Genomic DNA, 17,517 nt, shown 5'->3' on the forward strand with positions numbered 1-17,517 from the left:
AAAGGCCACGAATAAAAAGTTTCTCATTCATACCACCACCAAACCCAACACTATACTAAGATGACAAGTCTTACAAACTTAATCAAGAACATTATCAAATAGGAAAGTTAATACTTATGATTTATAATAATAATAAAGAAAATAACTGTCATTAATGAATAAATCAACAATATATGTCAATAAGGTTTTCGAAATATTATTACATGACATATTGGATCTAAGGGACACATGCATAATGTAGTTTGTAGTCCTATATAATAAGCCAATCTTTCTTTCCAATTATTGTCGAGCGCCAATAAGTCTCTCAAAATCTTTCAATACCTGCAAATTATCATCAAATTCAACCGTCTTTACCATCTTTTCTAATGCAATCCTTTCTGCTTCTCTTTGCTTCTGTAACTTCTTTGCATGATCTTCAGCACTCAGTTTTGGTTTTTTATTTTGCAATACATTATTTTGTTTTAGTGCCTGCTTTGACTTTGATCCTGATTTCACCGTCCTCTTCAATTCGTATATAGTACTCTCATTAATTAGTTCGTCATAAAGACTACCAAACACCCTTTTTTTACTATCATCACCAAGATTTATCTTCTTTTCTTCTACAGGCATTGTAGTCGAACTTTTGTCACAACGAGTGTGTGTGTGTATATTTTTTACTTTGTACTACTTTTTCAAGTACGTAGTGCTATATGTTGTTATCGGTTTCCGATGTTTACTTGAAGAAGCTGGGTGTCTGTATTATTAAAGGCAAAGAACAAAGAAATAAATGTGTATTTCTTCCTTTGATATATTAACATAGAGAGATAATAAAGAAGAGAAGAAGAAGAATGCAAATCAAAAGGCAAAGAACAAAGAAATAAAACCCTATGCTGGATTACAACTAGAGATCAAATATATATAGATAATTTATTTCCATAACTAATTTTAGGAAAGGGTTTATTGGGAGACATAGAATGTCTAGGAAACATAATAAATGCAGTGTAATTAATTAGGGTTTGTTTTTATTGCAAAATTGAACTTATATTTTTTTGGGAGACATAGAATGTTTAGGAAACATAATAAATGCACTGTAATTAATTAGGTTTTTACTGCAAATTGAACTTCTTATTAAATCATACTTGTGACTTAAGTTTCCTACTTCGTTAATTTCATTTAATGTCTACATTATTCAACGTGCCAGACCGATTAACATCCATTATAGTACTCCCTCCGGCCTCCGCCTCAAATTCCTTAAGAAATATTAATTCGGGGTATTTCACTAACTTTACCTTTATGTGTCATCTCCATTAATAAACAAAATTCTACTAAGGGTAAAATAAGGAACAAATAATTAATTGTGTCTTGAATTTCTAAAATGACAAATAATTTGATACAACTAGTTTTACTAACCACAATAGATAATTTGAGACGGGGAGTAGTAATTACCCCCTCCGTACAGTTTTATTTATCACATATTGACTTGGCACGCCTATTAATGAGCCAAAAATAGAATGGAAAGTTTATCATAGTACCCCTAATTATTGCTAATTACCTAATAATTGAAATCAATTAAAGCATCCAAAAAAAATGTGGAGCCAACTAATTAATTAATGGGTTTCAACAATTCACGATTTCCCCAAAAAAAGTTAATTTTGGAACCAAAATTATCATAATAAGTCAAGTTTGACTAGTATAATTCCAAAGTCTTGGAAAAAGGAATTGAAAATTTTGACTTATTAACACTAAGGGTAAAATAGGAAAAAAATTGGTAAATTCGATTATGCAAGGAAGAAAAATAGTCGCCTTTCTTTTGTGACTGTATACTTCGACCTTTTGAGATAAAAATTATTGCAAATTACTCCCTTCGGGATCAAAAAGAGTGTTCACTTAGCCATTTGCACACCTCTTAAGAAAATACTAACTTCAAGACAAAAAATAGTTAATTTGACTAAACTGCCCCTAATTAAATAGGCATTGGGATTTGATCACATAGCACTTAATAGGGGTAAATCTGGACAGATAAGATTAATTGTTTCTTGATTTGATAAGTGAACACTTTTTTTACCTAAGAAAAAAAGGTCAAGTGAACACTTTTTTTTATCCGAAGGGAGTACTTAACTTAAACTTAATGTCAGTTAATTAACAATTTGAATCAAAATTGAATAGTTGGAAATTGCACTGAAAGTCCATTTAGCAATTGATTTCAATTTTTTGTACGCCATTTTCATACTGGCTGCAAAAAATAAAATATGTTTGTTAGTGGAGGATTAGTGAAATGAGAGAGTTGGAGCTAGTCGGAGAAAATATTTATATCTGTGACTATACGATTTATAAAACTAATTTTTGTATGTACATATATATGAAAGTTTATTTCTCCATCTCGAGTAAATTTACAAAAAAGAAAAATTAAGTTCATAAATTCGCTAATTTCAGTTACATTCGTGCCAAATCCACTAGTATCTACGTATACTAGGGAATTTATCCGCGCTTCGTGCGATTTTGAAAGACCTAAGTTTATATACGAAATAGTCTTTTTAATATCTAATATTAAAAGTATTTTAAATTAAATTTTAATATACAAATCACACTTTTAAGTTTTAATGTGTTTTATTATTAACACTTCATTTTACATTTTTATCTAATTTTTCATCACCTAAGAGTTTTTTGACTCGTAAATAATTTTAACAAATTGGTCTCTCTTAATATGCATATATGTGTAACAAACATTTAAAATATGATTTCATTGTACATCTAATTTATGTATATAAGTATTCAACTTTCTTTCTTTCAAGAGAGAGTTGAATAATATCATATTTTTTATTATAAAAAAATCGATATCTATTAAACAATTGAGGGTGCTAAGCCCATGAGACGGAAAAGAATACTTTACCTCTTTTCATATTCTTTTGCTTTCTTACTTTGTTAATCAATGGTGAAAAATAAAATCTCCATTTTCTTTGAATAATCACTATCAATTAAAATAGATGAATAAGAATAATTGAAGTGAGAAAATTTAGGATTAGCCAAAAAGAAATTACACTTTCGAAAGGTTGAAATGAAATTGGGAAAGAAAATCTAAGAGAGAAATTAAGAGGATTCTTGATGAATAGACCAACATTTCAGATGATGTTCAATAACATTTCCCAAGCTATCCATCAAAAAATACACAAACTTAATATATGAAACGAATTTTAAAAAAAAATGACCAGGAAGCTAATAGATGAAAATACATGCGTGTTAATATTAACATTTTTATCCATTTTGCTAATCCAATTTTTACTTCATTAATATCATCTCGATTAATATAACTTTGAGAAATTAAAATAAGGAAAGAAGGAAACAAAAAAGGTAAAAGAAAGAGCAAATGAAATATAAAGACAAAAAAATTACCAAAAGTTCATATAGTTTGGTTCTATTCTTTTTTTGGTAGGAAGTTTGGTTCTATTCGCTTGGGACAAAGGCACAAGGTTTTGCCTTCTTTCTTTTCCTCCCCGAAATATGAACACATAAAAAATAAAAATAAAAACAATGAAACCAAAATGAGGCAAAAAAAAATTCATAACGTTTCAACTGATGGGAAGAAATTGAGAGTAACCTATATACCTTATTATATATGATGATATGCACTTATATGTATTAATTCTCACATTTAATTAGCGAATAAAAATAACATTTACTTTTATAACTCAAATTATGTGCAAAGAAAACGATTGATCATATAGAGTCCTTTCATCTTTCATTCATCAATTAATTATCTTACCCTTTAATTGAGCAATAAATTGAGATTATTCCGTTTAATTAGAATTAGTGGTCTTTACACATTCTGTCTTGACTTCATAAAGAGGACAAAATTGAAAAAATAATGAGAGAAAATTATAAGAAATGGGAAAGATTGGATAATAATATCAGATTTTTTTAATTACAATATAATGAATCTAAATGTTTTTCTCTTAAAAATGTTATGGAGAGTTAAATGTAGCACATTTAACATAATTAAGATATAATTAACAAAGTTAATTAAAGGAGTATCTTTTTAGTTTTTGTAACATGACACATAAATGCAAGAAAAATGGAAAAAAAATGAAAAAAAACATAAATAGGAATGGTGGCCATAAAGAGGTGTCACATCATCTTATCTATACCTAACTTTATATTATATATAGATAGATATAGATATAGATTGTAGAAGAACCTTAAATGTTGAAGACTACAAAGGTAACTTTACTATCATCTTACAAGTAAATATTGAGTGTTGCATTATACTTATTGGAAAAAAGCCAAGTTTGACAAGTATAATTTGAAAGTGTGGGAAAACGGAATTGGAAAATTTGACTTATTAATACTGAGGGTAAAATATAAAAAAGTGATAAATTATCTTTTGATTTTCTAAAGTGAATAAGTAAAATTAGACAATTATTTTTAGTATAGTGTACAAGTAAAACTTGAGGGAGTATGTTTTATCCAAATGCCCTCGAACTCCGCGAAGAATATATAAGGCTTAGAAGCTTTGATTGTGCAATGTGAACTGTTAAATGTCAACTTACTTTTCAATTCCCAAAACATATGAAAAGAAAGAGAAAAGAAACCGGTGGAATTTCGATAATTTAGTTCCCAAGAACTAGCTAGGGATAAGCGTAGGTGCATGTTGCTTATAAAATATCCTCATTCTTCACTAGTCATTTACCTTATTGTATTATTATTCGTTGTAACTTGTGAGGGGAATTATCAAATACTCCATATGGAAACATCAGCAGAGCAAGAAGTGAAAAAAGAGCATATAACTATAAGAGTAGTGAGCCAAAGGGAAAATGACGTGTTTTTCAGAATCAGAAGAGATGTTCCCCTAAAAAGGTTGATGTTTGGTTACTGTGACAGGCAAAATCTCATGTATGAAATATGTAGGTTCTGTTATGATGGAAAGAGGGTTGATCCCACAAAGACTGCAGATGATCTGGAGATGGAAGATGACGACTGCATTGATGTCTTCTTTGAGCAACTGGGAGGGGGTGGGGTTGATCATTGATGTGGTAACAACTTAAGTTTCCTCTTGTTGGGGTTGATCATTATTCTACTTGTTTAGTCCCCGAAAACAAGTACTCCCTCCGTCCCATATTACTTGTCCACTTTCCTTTTATAAAATTCAAACTATATACATTTTCACCAATATTTGGAGATATTTCTCACCATATTAATATGAGAAGAATTTCAACTTGTAGTATTTTTTGTGTAGTTTTTGAATATTAAATTATAATTTTAGAATAATGAATTAATCTAATCTAATTTAGCTCCGAAAGTTAGTCAACTTGGCTCTCGAAAAGCTAAACTAGAAAACTAATATGGGACATATGGAGCACTTCACGAAGGGATTCGGCTCCTCTCCATTTCTCATTCTCTCCTTTTTCTCCAAGTTCTTACTTGAATTGGTGACACATGACATAGGTTAAAATTGATAGTTAAGATTTAACTGATTAATGCAATGCCCTAACTGATAATTATTTCAGGTTTTTTAATTGATTACTCGCATTTTATCTTCCAATTTCTCTTTGAGTTAATATTTTGATTGCATTTTGAAACTTATGGACTAAAACAAGTTATAGATATTTATGTAGTTGAAAATCATTTTATTAAGAGTAAAAAGAAATGTATCATTCTTTTTCGGACGGACTAAAAAAGAAAGTGTATCATATAAATTGAGATGAGGGAGTAATATTTGGAACCAGTGCAAGTACTTTTTCGTTAATCGACAATTATTTTTTGTTTAAATCGACTAACTTTGTTTTGCTTATTTCTCATTTAATTTAAACCACATATACAGTCTTTAAAAAATCGAAATTGTTACAACCAAGTGATAAACGAATAAATCCCCAAATAATAAAACGTGTAGTTAATCTAAAATTGAAATTGAAAATCGTAGTACTGTCCATTTAATTTGCAAACATTCAACTTCATAATAATAATAATAGGGAAAGTAACGTGCAAAATACACATACGGGATATTAGTTCAAAAAAGATAATCTGAAGACAGATATGACGTGTGGGTAAAAGGTCGGTAGAGATTTTTTTTTTAAAATTATGAACAAGATAATACGTAGCTTAGATTGTGGTAATACTAGAATCTTGAAAGCAAATATATGGAATATTAATAATCTAAACTATGGATAGGGCATTATATTAATCTATTAAATCTTAGCCATTAATTTTCACCTATAGCATGTGTCACCAATCTACCAATCTAAGTAAGAACTTGGGAAATATTGAGAGAACAGAAATAGAGAGGAGCCAGATCCCTTGACAAATGTGGTGCTATCTTAAGTAACCTTAACAATCTACGAGAAGAAAAATTCAGGAATGAAAGATATGTTTTGTATCTAGATTCACCGCCCTCTTTTGTATATTACAAGGCTTTTATGCATCACTCTAAAGAAGCCTAACTTATATCAGAAGAGATCTTACTCCTGAGTAATAGTAGTATATCTATATAAAGGAATTATTAATATTGGAAGAAGCACTTGCCAACAGTCAATCAATAATCTTTCGCGTTTTTGTATATCAAAATCACATTTCTGTATCACAAAAAACGTGTTGCCATCTTTCATGCCCCCGTGCAACACATTCCTCTGTCATTGGTCAACGCTGCAAAAATTCTCACAATTCTACGCTCCTTCAATTCAGAACCAAAAACGCCATATACAAAATGCTCGGAGTACCAACAAAAGGAAATCAATTGCAACAGCCAACGCCACTTGCATACTTCACTTCTGCTCATCTGTCCCTGACGTGTGCTCTATTTTGACTCCAAACTCCTCGTTTCGGGTAAAACCACCACTTATTGCTCGATGAACTGCTTGCTGCTTACCGGAATCCCAAGAACCAACTCCTTTGAAAGCTGCAAAGAACCTGCCTCATTGTATCTTAAAGAGGGTCTTCAGTTTCATGACAAGTCTCCAATCCTCAACTGATAGGTCTTTCTGTAGAAGGTTAAAGAAGCAGTAAGCAAAACTAGACATTTGCTCAAACAAAAGAGTACGTGTTAAGGGAGCTTCACCCAAAACTCTACATACCCGGAAATTGGCCTTGAGTATGTCAATGGACCTCCTTGAAATTTTGCTGACAAGCTCATCTTCCATTTCAAAATGCCTGCCAAACATCTTCTGTTGCTCCTCAGAGTTAGATCCAACTATCTGCAAACATGTGCAAGGAGTGAGACCTCATGGGTATATAAGCAAAGACCAAATCAATTGCTTAGAACTCCTGAAAAACGTTAGTTTACAATGATGATATTGGGAATCAAGAGAAACTATTACACATCAATCCTACATTCTACAAACAGGTAATAAAGAAAGAAAATAGATCAAAATTCTAACCAATCTGTGACAAAATTTACAAAGTCTCAACTACTTTATACCTTAATGGCCACCCTTTGGCCTTTCTTCGCAGAGTCAACAGGCTTATGGTTGTTCTCAATGGACGCAAGACGACCTATATCAATGAAGTCCTTTTGAGGAATACATATTGGAGTTCCGATCTGTTCAAATTAAATCAGAACAATGAGGACCAGAATATACATGAAAAGGTTGCAGTCCATGGATGATTATAGAAAGGAGAATTGAAGAGTGCTAGAATTTTTATTAACTGTAAAAGAGCAAATAGTAGAGTGCTACTATTGCCAGCATAAACAGTGTGTAATCAAGGTAAACCCTTCAACTTAAGTCATTCCAAGTTTGCAATAAACAATATATTATAAAATGTGTGGAGAAGGTAAAACGAGAGAGAACCACAATGTTACACACTACAATTAAATTATGCAGGAATATCTAAACCACAACTAACCAAAGAGACATGCGAGCAAGCAAACAAGACTTGAACTCTGTGTTAGATGCTCATCAAGCAAAAGTTCTAGAGGAAGAATGACAGAATTAATAATGGACAAAAAATGGAAATAGGACACGTACAATGAAATCTGCCTGTGAACATAAAAATGTTTACCTAAGGACCAAATCTCGTAAATAAAAACCTTACAAATCTCGTAAATAAAAACCTTACTTTGGAGATGCAAAATCATGGTGTAAATGAAGAATGCTCAAAACCTTTTGAAAGCAGAGAACTCAGTGATAATAATAACCAGAAGAAAGCTAAATTCTAATCATACCCGACAACAACTCTGATGGAACCTTATTAGATAATCAAGATTCTCAATTTTAAAAAAGAATTATAGAGAGAACAGATACATACGAACATAAATTTCACAAGTGCTAGCAGTCCAGTGAAAAGGAGAAAGTTCAGTAAAAACATTACAGAGAAACTCCAAGTAATTTAATAGTATATTAGTAGTTTTGATAATAAAGTTTATATATTACTTTAAAATGAATAAAAGATGTAGCCTAGAAAACACCAATTCTTGGAATTTCACAACAGCATAGTTTCATCAAACAAATATAAACAGTCTACAGACATACGGATTGTCCAAAGTTTGTTTATGTCGGAACAGCTATGTCTCAAACAAGCTTATATACCAAGAAGTTGCATATTTAACGAGAAATCAGTGCGAGTATGTGAGATCCCTTTCCCCAACCGTATGGAAGTATGAAATTAGAGACGACCTGATAGTACAGCGGAACCCACTAAATGTTGATCATCTAGTCTTATTTGTACTGTTGATGTGCAAACAAGCAGGTTTTCCTTTTTCCCAAATGTAATGTAGAGATTCCATTACCTTCTATTTTTCTTTTTCCATTTTATAATTAAGTTGGTGACTGAAATGAAAGAATCATGAAACAATAGACAAGACAAGTTAATACCCTGGCAATGCCCTCAAGAACATCAACTCCCAGAACAATTGGATCTTTCTTGTTGAAGACACAATTTGGTACAATCTTGAGCACACAGGGGAAGACTGCTTCTTCAGCAACTTCCTTCTTTTGTTCTTCCTTGATAGCGTCAATGTAGGCTTTAAACTGATCGAACAGGTGATAAATAATATCAGCCATAAAAATTTTGACACCAGCCTCATCTGCAAGTTCCCGAGCTTCCTGTGTCACTTTCACGTCGAAGGCCAAGATTGTTGCATACTCTTTCTTCTTCTCAAGCATAACACTAGCTTTCATGACATCCTTTTTATGCACAGGGCCTATGCCGATCCCACTGACAGGTATGCTTACATCTGGGGTCTTCAAAAATTCCAGCAAAGCTTCCAATGATCCAAGTGTAGATGCTTGAACATATACTCCCTCTCCACTTTTGTCGATCCGGCTCATCACTGACTTCATATCTTCCATAGCTGCTTCTTTGATATCTTCCAAATTATCATCAGGCCCCACAACATATAGACTAGTACCAGCAATTGCATGCTCAAAGCCCTGAAGAAGAATAAAAAGAGCCAAGGGGCAAAAGGAGAAATCTCTCAGTCTTACTTATTCATGGAAGACCACCACTGAATCAATACCAAAATAGTAAATTGTGACAGCATGACATCAGTAACAGAAAATATCAATACTCATGCAAGGGACTCTCAGGTTATGGTTCGCTAGTTGGACTTCCAAGTCAAATTTCATTGAAGTAACAATTACTCCCTCCGCCCCAATTTAAGTGTCTCACTTACCTTTTTGGTTTGTCCCAATAGGAGTGCCTCTTTCTACATTTAGTAAGTTGACAATTCAAAGATCCTACTTGGCAAGTTTAAAACCACAAGATTCAAAGGACACTTTAGTACATTACACACATCTTTAATTTAGGACCACAAGATACAAAAGTATCTTTTTGTTCCTTAAATTTTGTGCCAAGTCAAACTAAGAAACTTAAATTGGGACGGAAACAAGAACAGCCATTGGATTTCATACCAACTATTCCAGGTCAAAATAGGATGATATTTGTACAGCTTTTCCAAGAGAACTTAATCCAAAGGCACCATGTAATATCCAACTTAGGCCGCATTTGTTTACATTAAGATTAAGATGTCTGAATCTGAATACACATCTGAATATTAAGATGTGCATTAAGATCTAGATGTCTGGATCTGAATGCACATCCGAATATTAAGATGTGGTCTCTAGATCTGAACACTGAATGATTAAAACTGTTTGTTTTCAATATCTGAATGTGAATGTGAAATTATACTTTATCAATAAATTAATATAAAAATCTCATTTCAGCAAAATATATTTATTTTTTGGATTAGAAAATAATATTTTGAATATTTATTTTTGATAAAAAACATTTAAAGTATCTGAAATGCAAACTGAAACTTATATAACGATATAAAAAATTATTGTAACAAGGTAATTATGAATTCTTTACCAAATGCTAGTTCAGAAATAGGAAAATCAAGAACGCATAATGTAAACATGACCCATGTAGCTGAACCAACTGAAATGGATTTTTTCACAACCAATGATGAAACGAAATGGTATTTCGGGATTTGGTTTGCTTCAATTCCCATACCCACTTATGTTTGGGTGGCTAATCATGAAAGACCCATCAGGAATCCATCTTTAGCTACTGTTGGAACTTTTTCTGTTAGTTGCATCATACATTGAACTTCCTTTTAACCTAATGCTCTTTTTACATTTTTTTTTTTTTGTGGTAAATGTGGAAGATAAACAGAGACTAGAACTTAGGGAAGTGGTACTTTTGTTGCATTAGCAAGGGAGCAGAGGCGTGAAAAAATGGTATTTGGTTGAGAAGAGAAGGCAGAGACATGGAAGATTTTGTCGAGAAGAGAAGGCAGAGGTGTAAAAGGTTTTGTGAATAACGCCTGTTATGAGTCTGAATGGAATAAGACTCTCCTACGGATCTGATTTATTCAGATCTATTCAGATCCATTAAGAGGCTTTATAAGGAAACAAAACAAATGCACTTAATGGGCTGAATCTGAATAATTAAAATTCAGACCTTAAAACCAAATGGACTTAATGGGCTGAATCTAAATGATTAAGATTCAGACCTCCATTAAGTGCAAACAAATGAGGCCTTAGGAATATCAGAAATTCTGAGCAGAATTGATATATTCAGGGACATCATGAACAGAGAAAAAGAAAAGAAGAGACTATCTGTCCCCAAATTAGAATAACCTTCTAATCCTCTTGCACAAATTTAACCATCCTGACAAGAGATAATAGAAAAAGGAAAGAGGTGTACATGCAAAGAGATTGCTCCTCCACTTAACATTTTTTGTGCAATTACAAAGCTTCCTCCAAATATTTTTTTTTTTTATTTGACTTCCAACAGTAATCAGGACTCAAAAGTTATATCCAGTAGATCAAACCTTACTCAGCTTGATAGATCCTAGAAAAACTAATGCTAATTATTTTTTTTTATTAAAAGAAATTAGGCACCCAAACATAGCATCATCTGATTCTAACTACAAATTAAACTGAGATTCAAAACTACATACAGTCGAAATAAAATCCACTTCTGAGCCTCTGCATTAACTTTCATACTCAATAGACTTTCTAAGCTTGATCCTAAGACTGACCAGAAATGAGCTCACAGATTTCCAAGTAGATGATAATTACCTGAGCGGTAATCTTTATACCCTGGGCAGCCTTGATTTGCTTATGATGCAAATATGTTCCCTGAAAAGGATTTTTCCCAAACAAGAGACGGCACTTTCATCAGTACTTCATTACATAAATTCCATAGCAGATAAAACCAAAGAAATAAACATGACAATCGCTTCATTCTTCAGATTGTTTTCATGCTCCATGGACCACAAGGTCCAAAAGCACAAACATAGACAAGGACATAACTGAACCTGCAGACTTGTGTCCCACATTCAGAAAAGTAGAATTAATGTGGGTCCCTTGATTGTGGGAAAAGCATATTCTAAAAAGGGGCAGTTGGAATTTGAGCACAAATCTGGAAGTGTCACAGCGAATTTCTGATCTTCTGTTTCTTTTGTTCAGAGAAAATTCTCAGTGGCAAAAAGCCAAAAAGCAAGTGTGTCTATGTATATCAGCAATCTAGGAGTAATGTAGGAGCTCAACAACCCTATCTCCATGAAAGGATCTACAAGCTTGAAATGATTTACATAACTCAGAAGACAGAGGTCCAAACAAACCAGGTACTGATACCTATCACTAATTTAAAAGAAGGAACAGAAGAACAACTGATTTCATAAACTCTACTGTCCATACAGCCACAAAACTCTTGAGCTAGAGGCCCCACACAAAAAAAAAAAACTTTTTTTGTAAGCCACATTTGGCGTTGAGAAACCTAACAACTCTAGCACAGTGTGTTACCTTCACAAGCCCAGGCTAGATATTACCAGCATATGATCTACGTTAAGAGTTCAAACAGAGCTACTAGTCATGACCAAAATTTAGGTTATTTGAACATCCTCATGATCTTGCACAACCTTCACAATTAAGGAACAATGATGAAAATAATATAAACTTAGAAACAAAAGGACTGAATACTTGCAACGTATATACTTTGACTTTTTAGCCCAACAGTTATTAATTCCCCACACTCATCAAGCACCCTCCTCTTTTTTTTTTTCTCCTTTTTACTTTTTATGATACATACTGGACAAATAGCTTCCTTTTTGTTTTTATAATTATATAAGGAATTGAACTAACAACAGCTGCTGCTACTCAATCCCATGCAAGTTTGGGAAAATTTATGGAGTTGAACTGAGCTAAGAGATTTTATTTTTGATAAGTAGGTTAGAGATGTTTTGATGCAAAACAGGTAAATTGGAGTGGCTAAAGAAACTTGTAGTTCCATACCTTTACTCGGAGTTCCTTCATGGGATGAGGCGTCAGTAATGCTCGGATCGTGGTAACAATAGGTCCCTACACACAAAAGAAAGTAGGAAAAGGGCAATATTATAATGTTAGACCATCACTGTGATGGAGGATCTGAACATTGCAATGAAGTTTTGGCTCCCTAAAGACTAAAAAATGGACAGAAAAAGGGGAGACTTCCTTGCCTGCATGCCACAAACGACTATTTGATTTCCTTCATGAAGCACACCATTAACCAAAACCACATCAATGGTTGTTCCATGACCTTCAACAACCTTAACCTCCAAAACCGTACACTGCCAAAGAGTAACAACAGTTAATCATCACATATTGAGAATTTCTATTTAATTGGCAATGATATCATGTGAATATCATACCTGGACTTCGTTGCTGTAAGTAAGTTTCTCAACCATCGTCTTTTGTGTCCATTGAACAAGTAACAACAGCATGTCAGGAATACCTTCGCCACTGTTACATCAATAAGATCCACAGAATCAACATATTTAGCTAAAATCAACAGTCTCACGAAGTGCTAGATGGACGCCCCAAGAAAAAAGAGAGGGGAATATACACACAAACATACAAACCTAATAGCACTAGTTGGTATAATACTGAAAGTGTCCTTCCCCATTTCTTTGTTTTTATAGTATAATTCTGTATTTATACCTTGTTCCTTGAACTGGGTAACAACCTGTAACAATTGAACAGAATTCTATTGAGATAAGATCCACTAATTGAGGAATTGTTAACTCGGGAAGTTAAAAGAACCTGAGTAAGCCTATTATTAAATTCAAACTGAACATCTTTGGACTGTTGCTTCATCGCCTTCACAATGGGAGCATTCTTACAAACTTTCCATCCATAAAGCCTATCCACCTATATTACGATAATATCAATGAAACAAATTAAGCAACTGAAAATAAAAGAATACAATCAAAATAACACCATCGAAAAGTGCATCAATATAGATTATCTTCACCTTATTCAGAGCAACAATAAATTCTGTATTCCGCATCTTCAGAAGATTAAGTGATTCTATGGTCTGTGGTTCTAGTCCATGCATGATGTCAACAACCAAAATTGCAATATCACATAAACCTGAACCTCGAGAACGCAGATTCGTGAAAGATTCATGTCCAGGAGTGTCGATGACCAACAAACCAGGGACCTTCAGCTTCGCATCAGCTTTGAGCTCCTTAGTTCTCTCGCGTATATTCTCAGCTGGAAAGTAAGTTGCACCTATCTGCTGAGTAATCCCTCCAGCTTCACCTTCTTGAACATTAGTGCCTCGTATGCAATCAAGTAGCTTGGTTTTACCAGTATCAACATGCCCCATAATACAGCAAATAGGAGACCGGAGATTGTCTTCACTCTGGGGTTCTTCAGGACTGCCTTTCTGCTTGTTTTGTTCTGCAACGCTATCATCAGGGTCACCCTTCCTACCTTGGTCATTCTTCAGTACACCTGGTACAGTTGCAGCCGCTTTTTGAGTAGGAATCACCGACTTGGCAGCAATAGGGAGAGTTGCTGCAGCTGAACTTGCAACCTTAATCTCTTTCTTAGTTATAGGCAGCGGTTCTGAATCTACCTCCTCATCTTCAAAAGCACTCTTACCAGGCAGTTTCAGATCAGCATCATCCCAACTTTTTGCATCCCATTCCTCATCATCTTCTTCTTCTTCAGCTTCATTTTCTTCTGCATCAGCTATTTCTGACTTCTCCTCTGTAATTGTCGAATCCACATCCTCAACCTTCTCAGTTTCCACGGAGTCAACCTCAGACACCAGCTCCTGCTGCTGTTCTTTAACTTCTGAGCTTTCAACAGACTCTTCCTGGGATTTTCCATTAGCTTGTGGCTTCGACTTCTTTTTTTGATAAATTGGCCGTTTGGTTGTCTCTTTCTTATTCTCCCCAATGGGGAGTGCCTGTGTCCCACCATTAGCAAGAAATTGCTTTCTCATTGCTTCTAATCTTCGAGCTTCTTCCTTTTGCTTTCCTGTAAGCAGTTTTCCCTCTTGTTTCTTCTTCAAGAGCTTTTCCTTCTCTCTCTCCTTTTTCAAACGTTTCTTCTCTTCTGCAAGTCTTTCCAGTTCTTCCAGGCGAAGACGTTCCTCTTCTTCCTTCCTTAACTTTTCCTCTTCTTCCCTCTTCTTCCTTTCTTCAGCTTCCTTCATCTTTTTGAGTCTCTCTTGCATCTCCCTAACCTGCTTCGACTGTTTCTTATCTCCCAATTTTCCTTTTGCATCAGTTTTTGTTTCTTCCTCCACACTAGAGGCAGCTGCTGCTGCCTTTTTCTCTTTTTCCTTCTCCTTCTTCTTTTTCTTCTTCTTTGCAGCAGCAGACTCAACAGCTCCTTCTTCAACTGCTTCCTCCTTCTCAGCAGCATCATCGCCTGGTTGACCTTTCTCCTCTTGTAGAAGAGAAGCAGGAGCAGGTGCAGATGTAGCTTGCCCTTCACCAATTTCTGCCAGAATTTTGTCGATGTCATCCTCCTCTTGAGCTGTTCTACCGCCCTTTTTCTTCTTAGATTTACTATCTTTTGACTCAGGCTGCACCTCCGGAGCAGGAGCAGGAGCTGATCCTTCACCAAGCTCTGCTAGAATCTTGTCAATCTCATCCTCATCTTCTTGTACTGTTGTACGGCCACCCTTTTTCTTCTTGGTTTTATTCTTAGAAGTTTCTGGTACATCTCTTTCCTGCTTTTTGCTTTTATTATCATCCGCTTCTTCAGGTTCAGCTTCTTCCTTAACATTGGTTTCAGTCATGCTGACAGCACTTTTTTTCTTCTTCTTAGATGACTTCTTTTTACCTGCAAAAATAAGTTCTGGCACATCATCATCGTCTTCAACTGTCTCTGTCGCCTCCTCTTCTTCATCAAGAAGCGCCACACTAAATGAATTCTTCCCCTCACCAGCAACCACTGGTTCTTCATCTTCCTCATCATCTTCATCACCAATTGTGTCAAAAGCTGTAGAAAACACACTAGACTTCTTCGCCTTCCCAGAGAATTGGGCAATGCCTTCATCCTCTTGGTCACTATCCCTCGTTAAATCCAACCTGTCTTCTACATCGTCATCCTCTCCAAGTACTCCATAACTAGTCGCACCCTTCTTTCCCTTTTTACCTTTTTTCTTACCACCTGCCATCGCCGGTGCAACTTTTTCTTCCGGCTCTTCTGATACGTCTGCCCCGATAGCATATTCATCATCATCAACTACCACATTCTTCTTCCTCGACTTCCCTCCACCACCACCCTGCTTGACCGGCTTCTCGTCCATTTCATCGTCGTTGTCACCATCGTCTTTAACCCCCGACTTATTGCCCTTCTTACCTTTCTTCTTACCAAAAGCCAGTGCTGTCTCTTCCTGAACCGTAGGTTCTTCGGACAATTCAGTCCCAACAGAGTACTCATCGTCGTCAATCACCCTATTCTTCTTCTTCGACTTCCCTCCACCACCGACCTGCTTGGCAGCTTCGGGGTTCTCTTCCTCGTGTTCTGTTCCCTTCTTTCTCCCCATCTAGTTGTTTCGGCAAATGTATGTATGTATTAGTTCAAGAGAAACACAGAAATCGAAACAAAAGCTCCAAAACCCTACATCCAAATAAAAAGAGAGACTCAAATTAAGAAGAAAGCTAATAAAACAAACAAAGAAGAGATTTGTCCTCTCCTATAAAGAAATCAAAGTATAATATCATCTAATACTACTATTTAATCACTAACTAATCTAACAAGCCAAAATCTAATAATACGTAATAAAACCCTCATTTTCACTACTATATAGACAAATGGTCCTATAAATGTAATTCTCACTACCACTTATAATGGAAGTATGTATACAGATTTGATAATTATTTAGTTAGTTGACCAAAAGACAGAGCAAAACTCCAATACATTAGCAACAATTAATAGACCTAGATCTAATCTGTTTAAAAATACATGTATCTTTAATTCCATCTTCATCAACACGTCTAAAAATCATTACCCAATTATAAAACTAGACAAAGAGAGTTCATATTAAAAAAAAAAAAAAAACGATTATAAGAAGGTGCGTGAAGTGAGGGTCGGTATTACCTGAAGGATTGAAGAGAGAGGAATCGGCCGAGATAAACAAAAGAATATGGAAGAAAGAAAGGTGTGATATATGTGGGAAGAAAGAATACCCTATTTTTATATGCAGAAAGAATACAATATTTGACCCTCTTTCCTGACTTTCAAAATGTATCAAAATAATCTAAACATTATTTCCCTTATTCATTTTTTCTACACCAAAATAATTGCTCCCTCTATCCCAATTATGCGCTTTTTGTTTTTTGAGATTCAAAGTGTATAAATTTTTACCAATATTTTGAGATATATGTTTTTATCAAATTGATATGAGAAAAGTTGCAAATTACAGTATTTTTCATGTAGTTTTCAAATATATAAATTTTAATCTTAAACTATTACGTTAATCTAATCCAATTTAGCTTTAAAATTTAGTCAAATTAACTTTCAAAAACCGAAAAGTGCCACGTAAATTGAAACGAATGGAGTATAAGAAAACAACGCAATTATTGCCTATTATCTAATATTTGGCAACAAATCTATATATATAATATACGGAAAAGGGCCTAAAATGCTCCTGAACTATTGGATTTGGTACAAAAATGTCCTTCGTTTATCTTTTCGTTCTAAAATGCTCCTGCCGTCAACCTATTGGGCCTAAATTGCCCTTATTTTTAACGGGCCCTTGACTGCAGGGGCATTTTAGAGTGCAAAGGTAAACGGAGGGCATTTTTGTACAAAATCCCATAGT

General features: G+C 34.3%; 1 protein-coding gene across 2 annotated transcripts; it reads right to left on the minus strand.

The window, feature by feature from the left end:
• Positions 1 to 6,233: 6,233 nt before the first annotated feature.
• LOC132636476 (eukaryotic translation initiation factor 5B-like) lies at positions 6,234 to 16,949 on the minus strand. 2 transcript variants are annotated; one of them, XM_060353361.1, is made up of 12 exons: positions 16,794 to 16,949; positions 13,702 to 16,313; positions 13,491 to 13,598; positions 13,310 to 13,413; positions 13,100 to 13,190; positions 12,908 to 13,018; positions 12,705 to 12,770; positions 11,490 to 11,549; positions 8,778 to 9,335; positions 7,385 to 7,504; positions 7,041 to 7,160; positions 6,234 to 6,947 (listed from the first exon to the last, which is right to left on the minus strand). In XM_060353361.1, exons 2-12 carry the CDS (start codon positions 16,237 to 16,239, stop codon positions 6,882 to 6,884), a joined length of 3,942 nt encoding a protein of 1,313 aa, XP_060209344.1. In that variant the 5' UTR covers positions 16,240 to 16,313; positions 16,794 to 16,949; the 3' UTR covers positions 6,234 to 6,881. The 2 variants fall into 2 exon arrangements, with proteins under 2 accessions (XP_060209344.1, XP_060209354.1); XM_060353371.1 differs by having other exon boundaries at positions 13,702 to 16,239; positions 16,794 to 16,944.
• Positions 16,950 to 17,517: the final 568 nt, after the last annotated feature.

The sequence above is a fragment of the Lycium barbarum genome, chromosome 1 (assembly GCF_019175385.1).
Source record: "Lycium barbarum isolate Lr01 chromosome 1, ASM1917538v2, whole genome shotgun sequence".
NCBI classification, from domain to species: Eukaryota; Viridiplantae; Streptophyta; class Magnoliopsida; order Solanales; family Solanaceae; genus Lycium; species Lycium barbarum.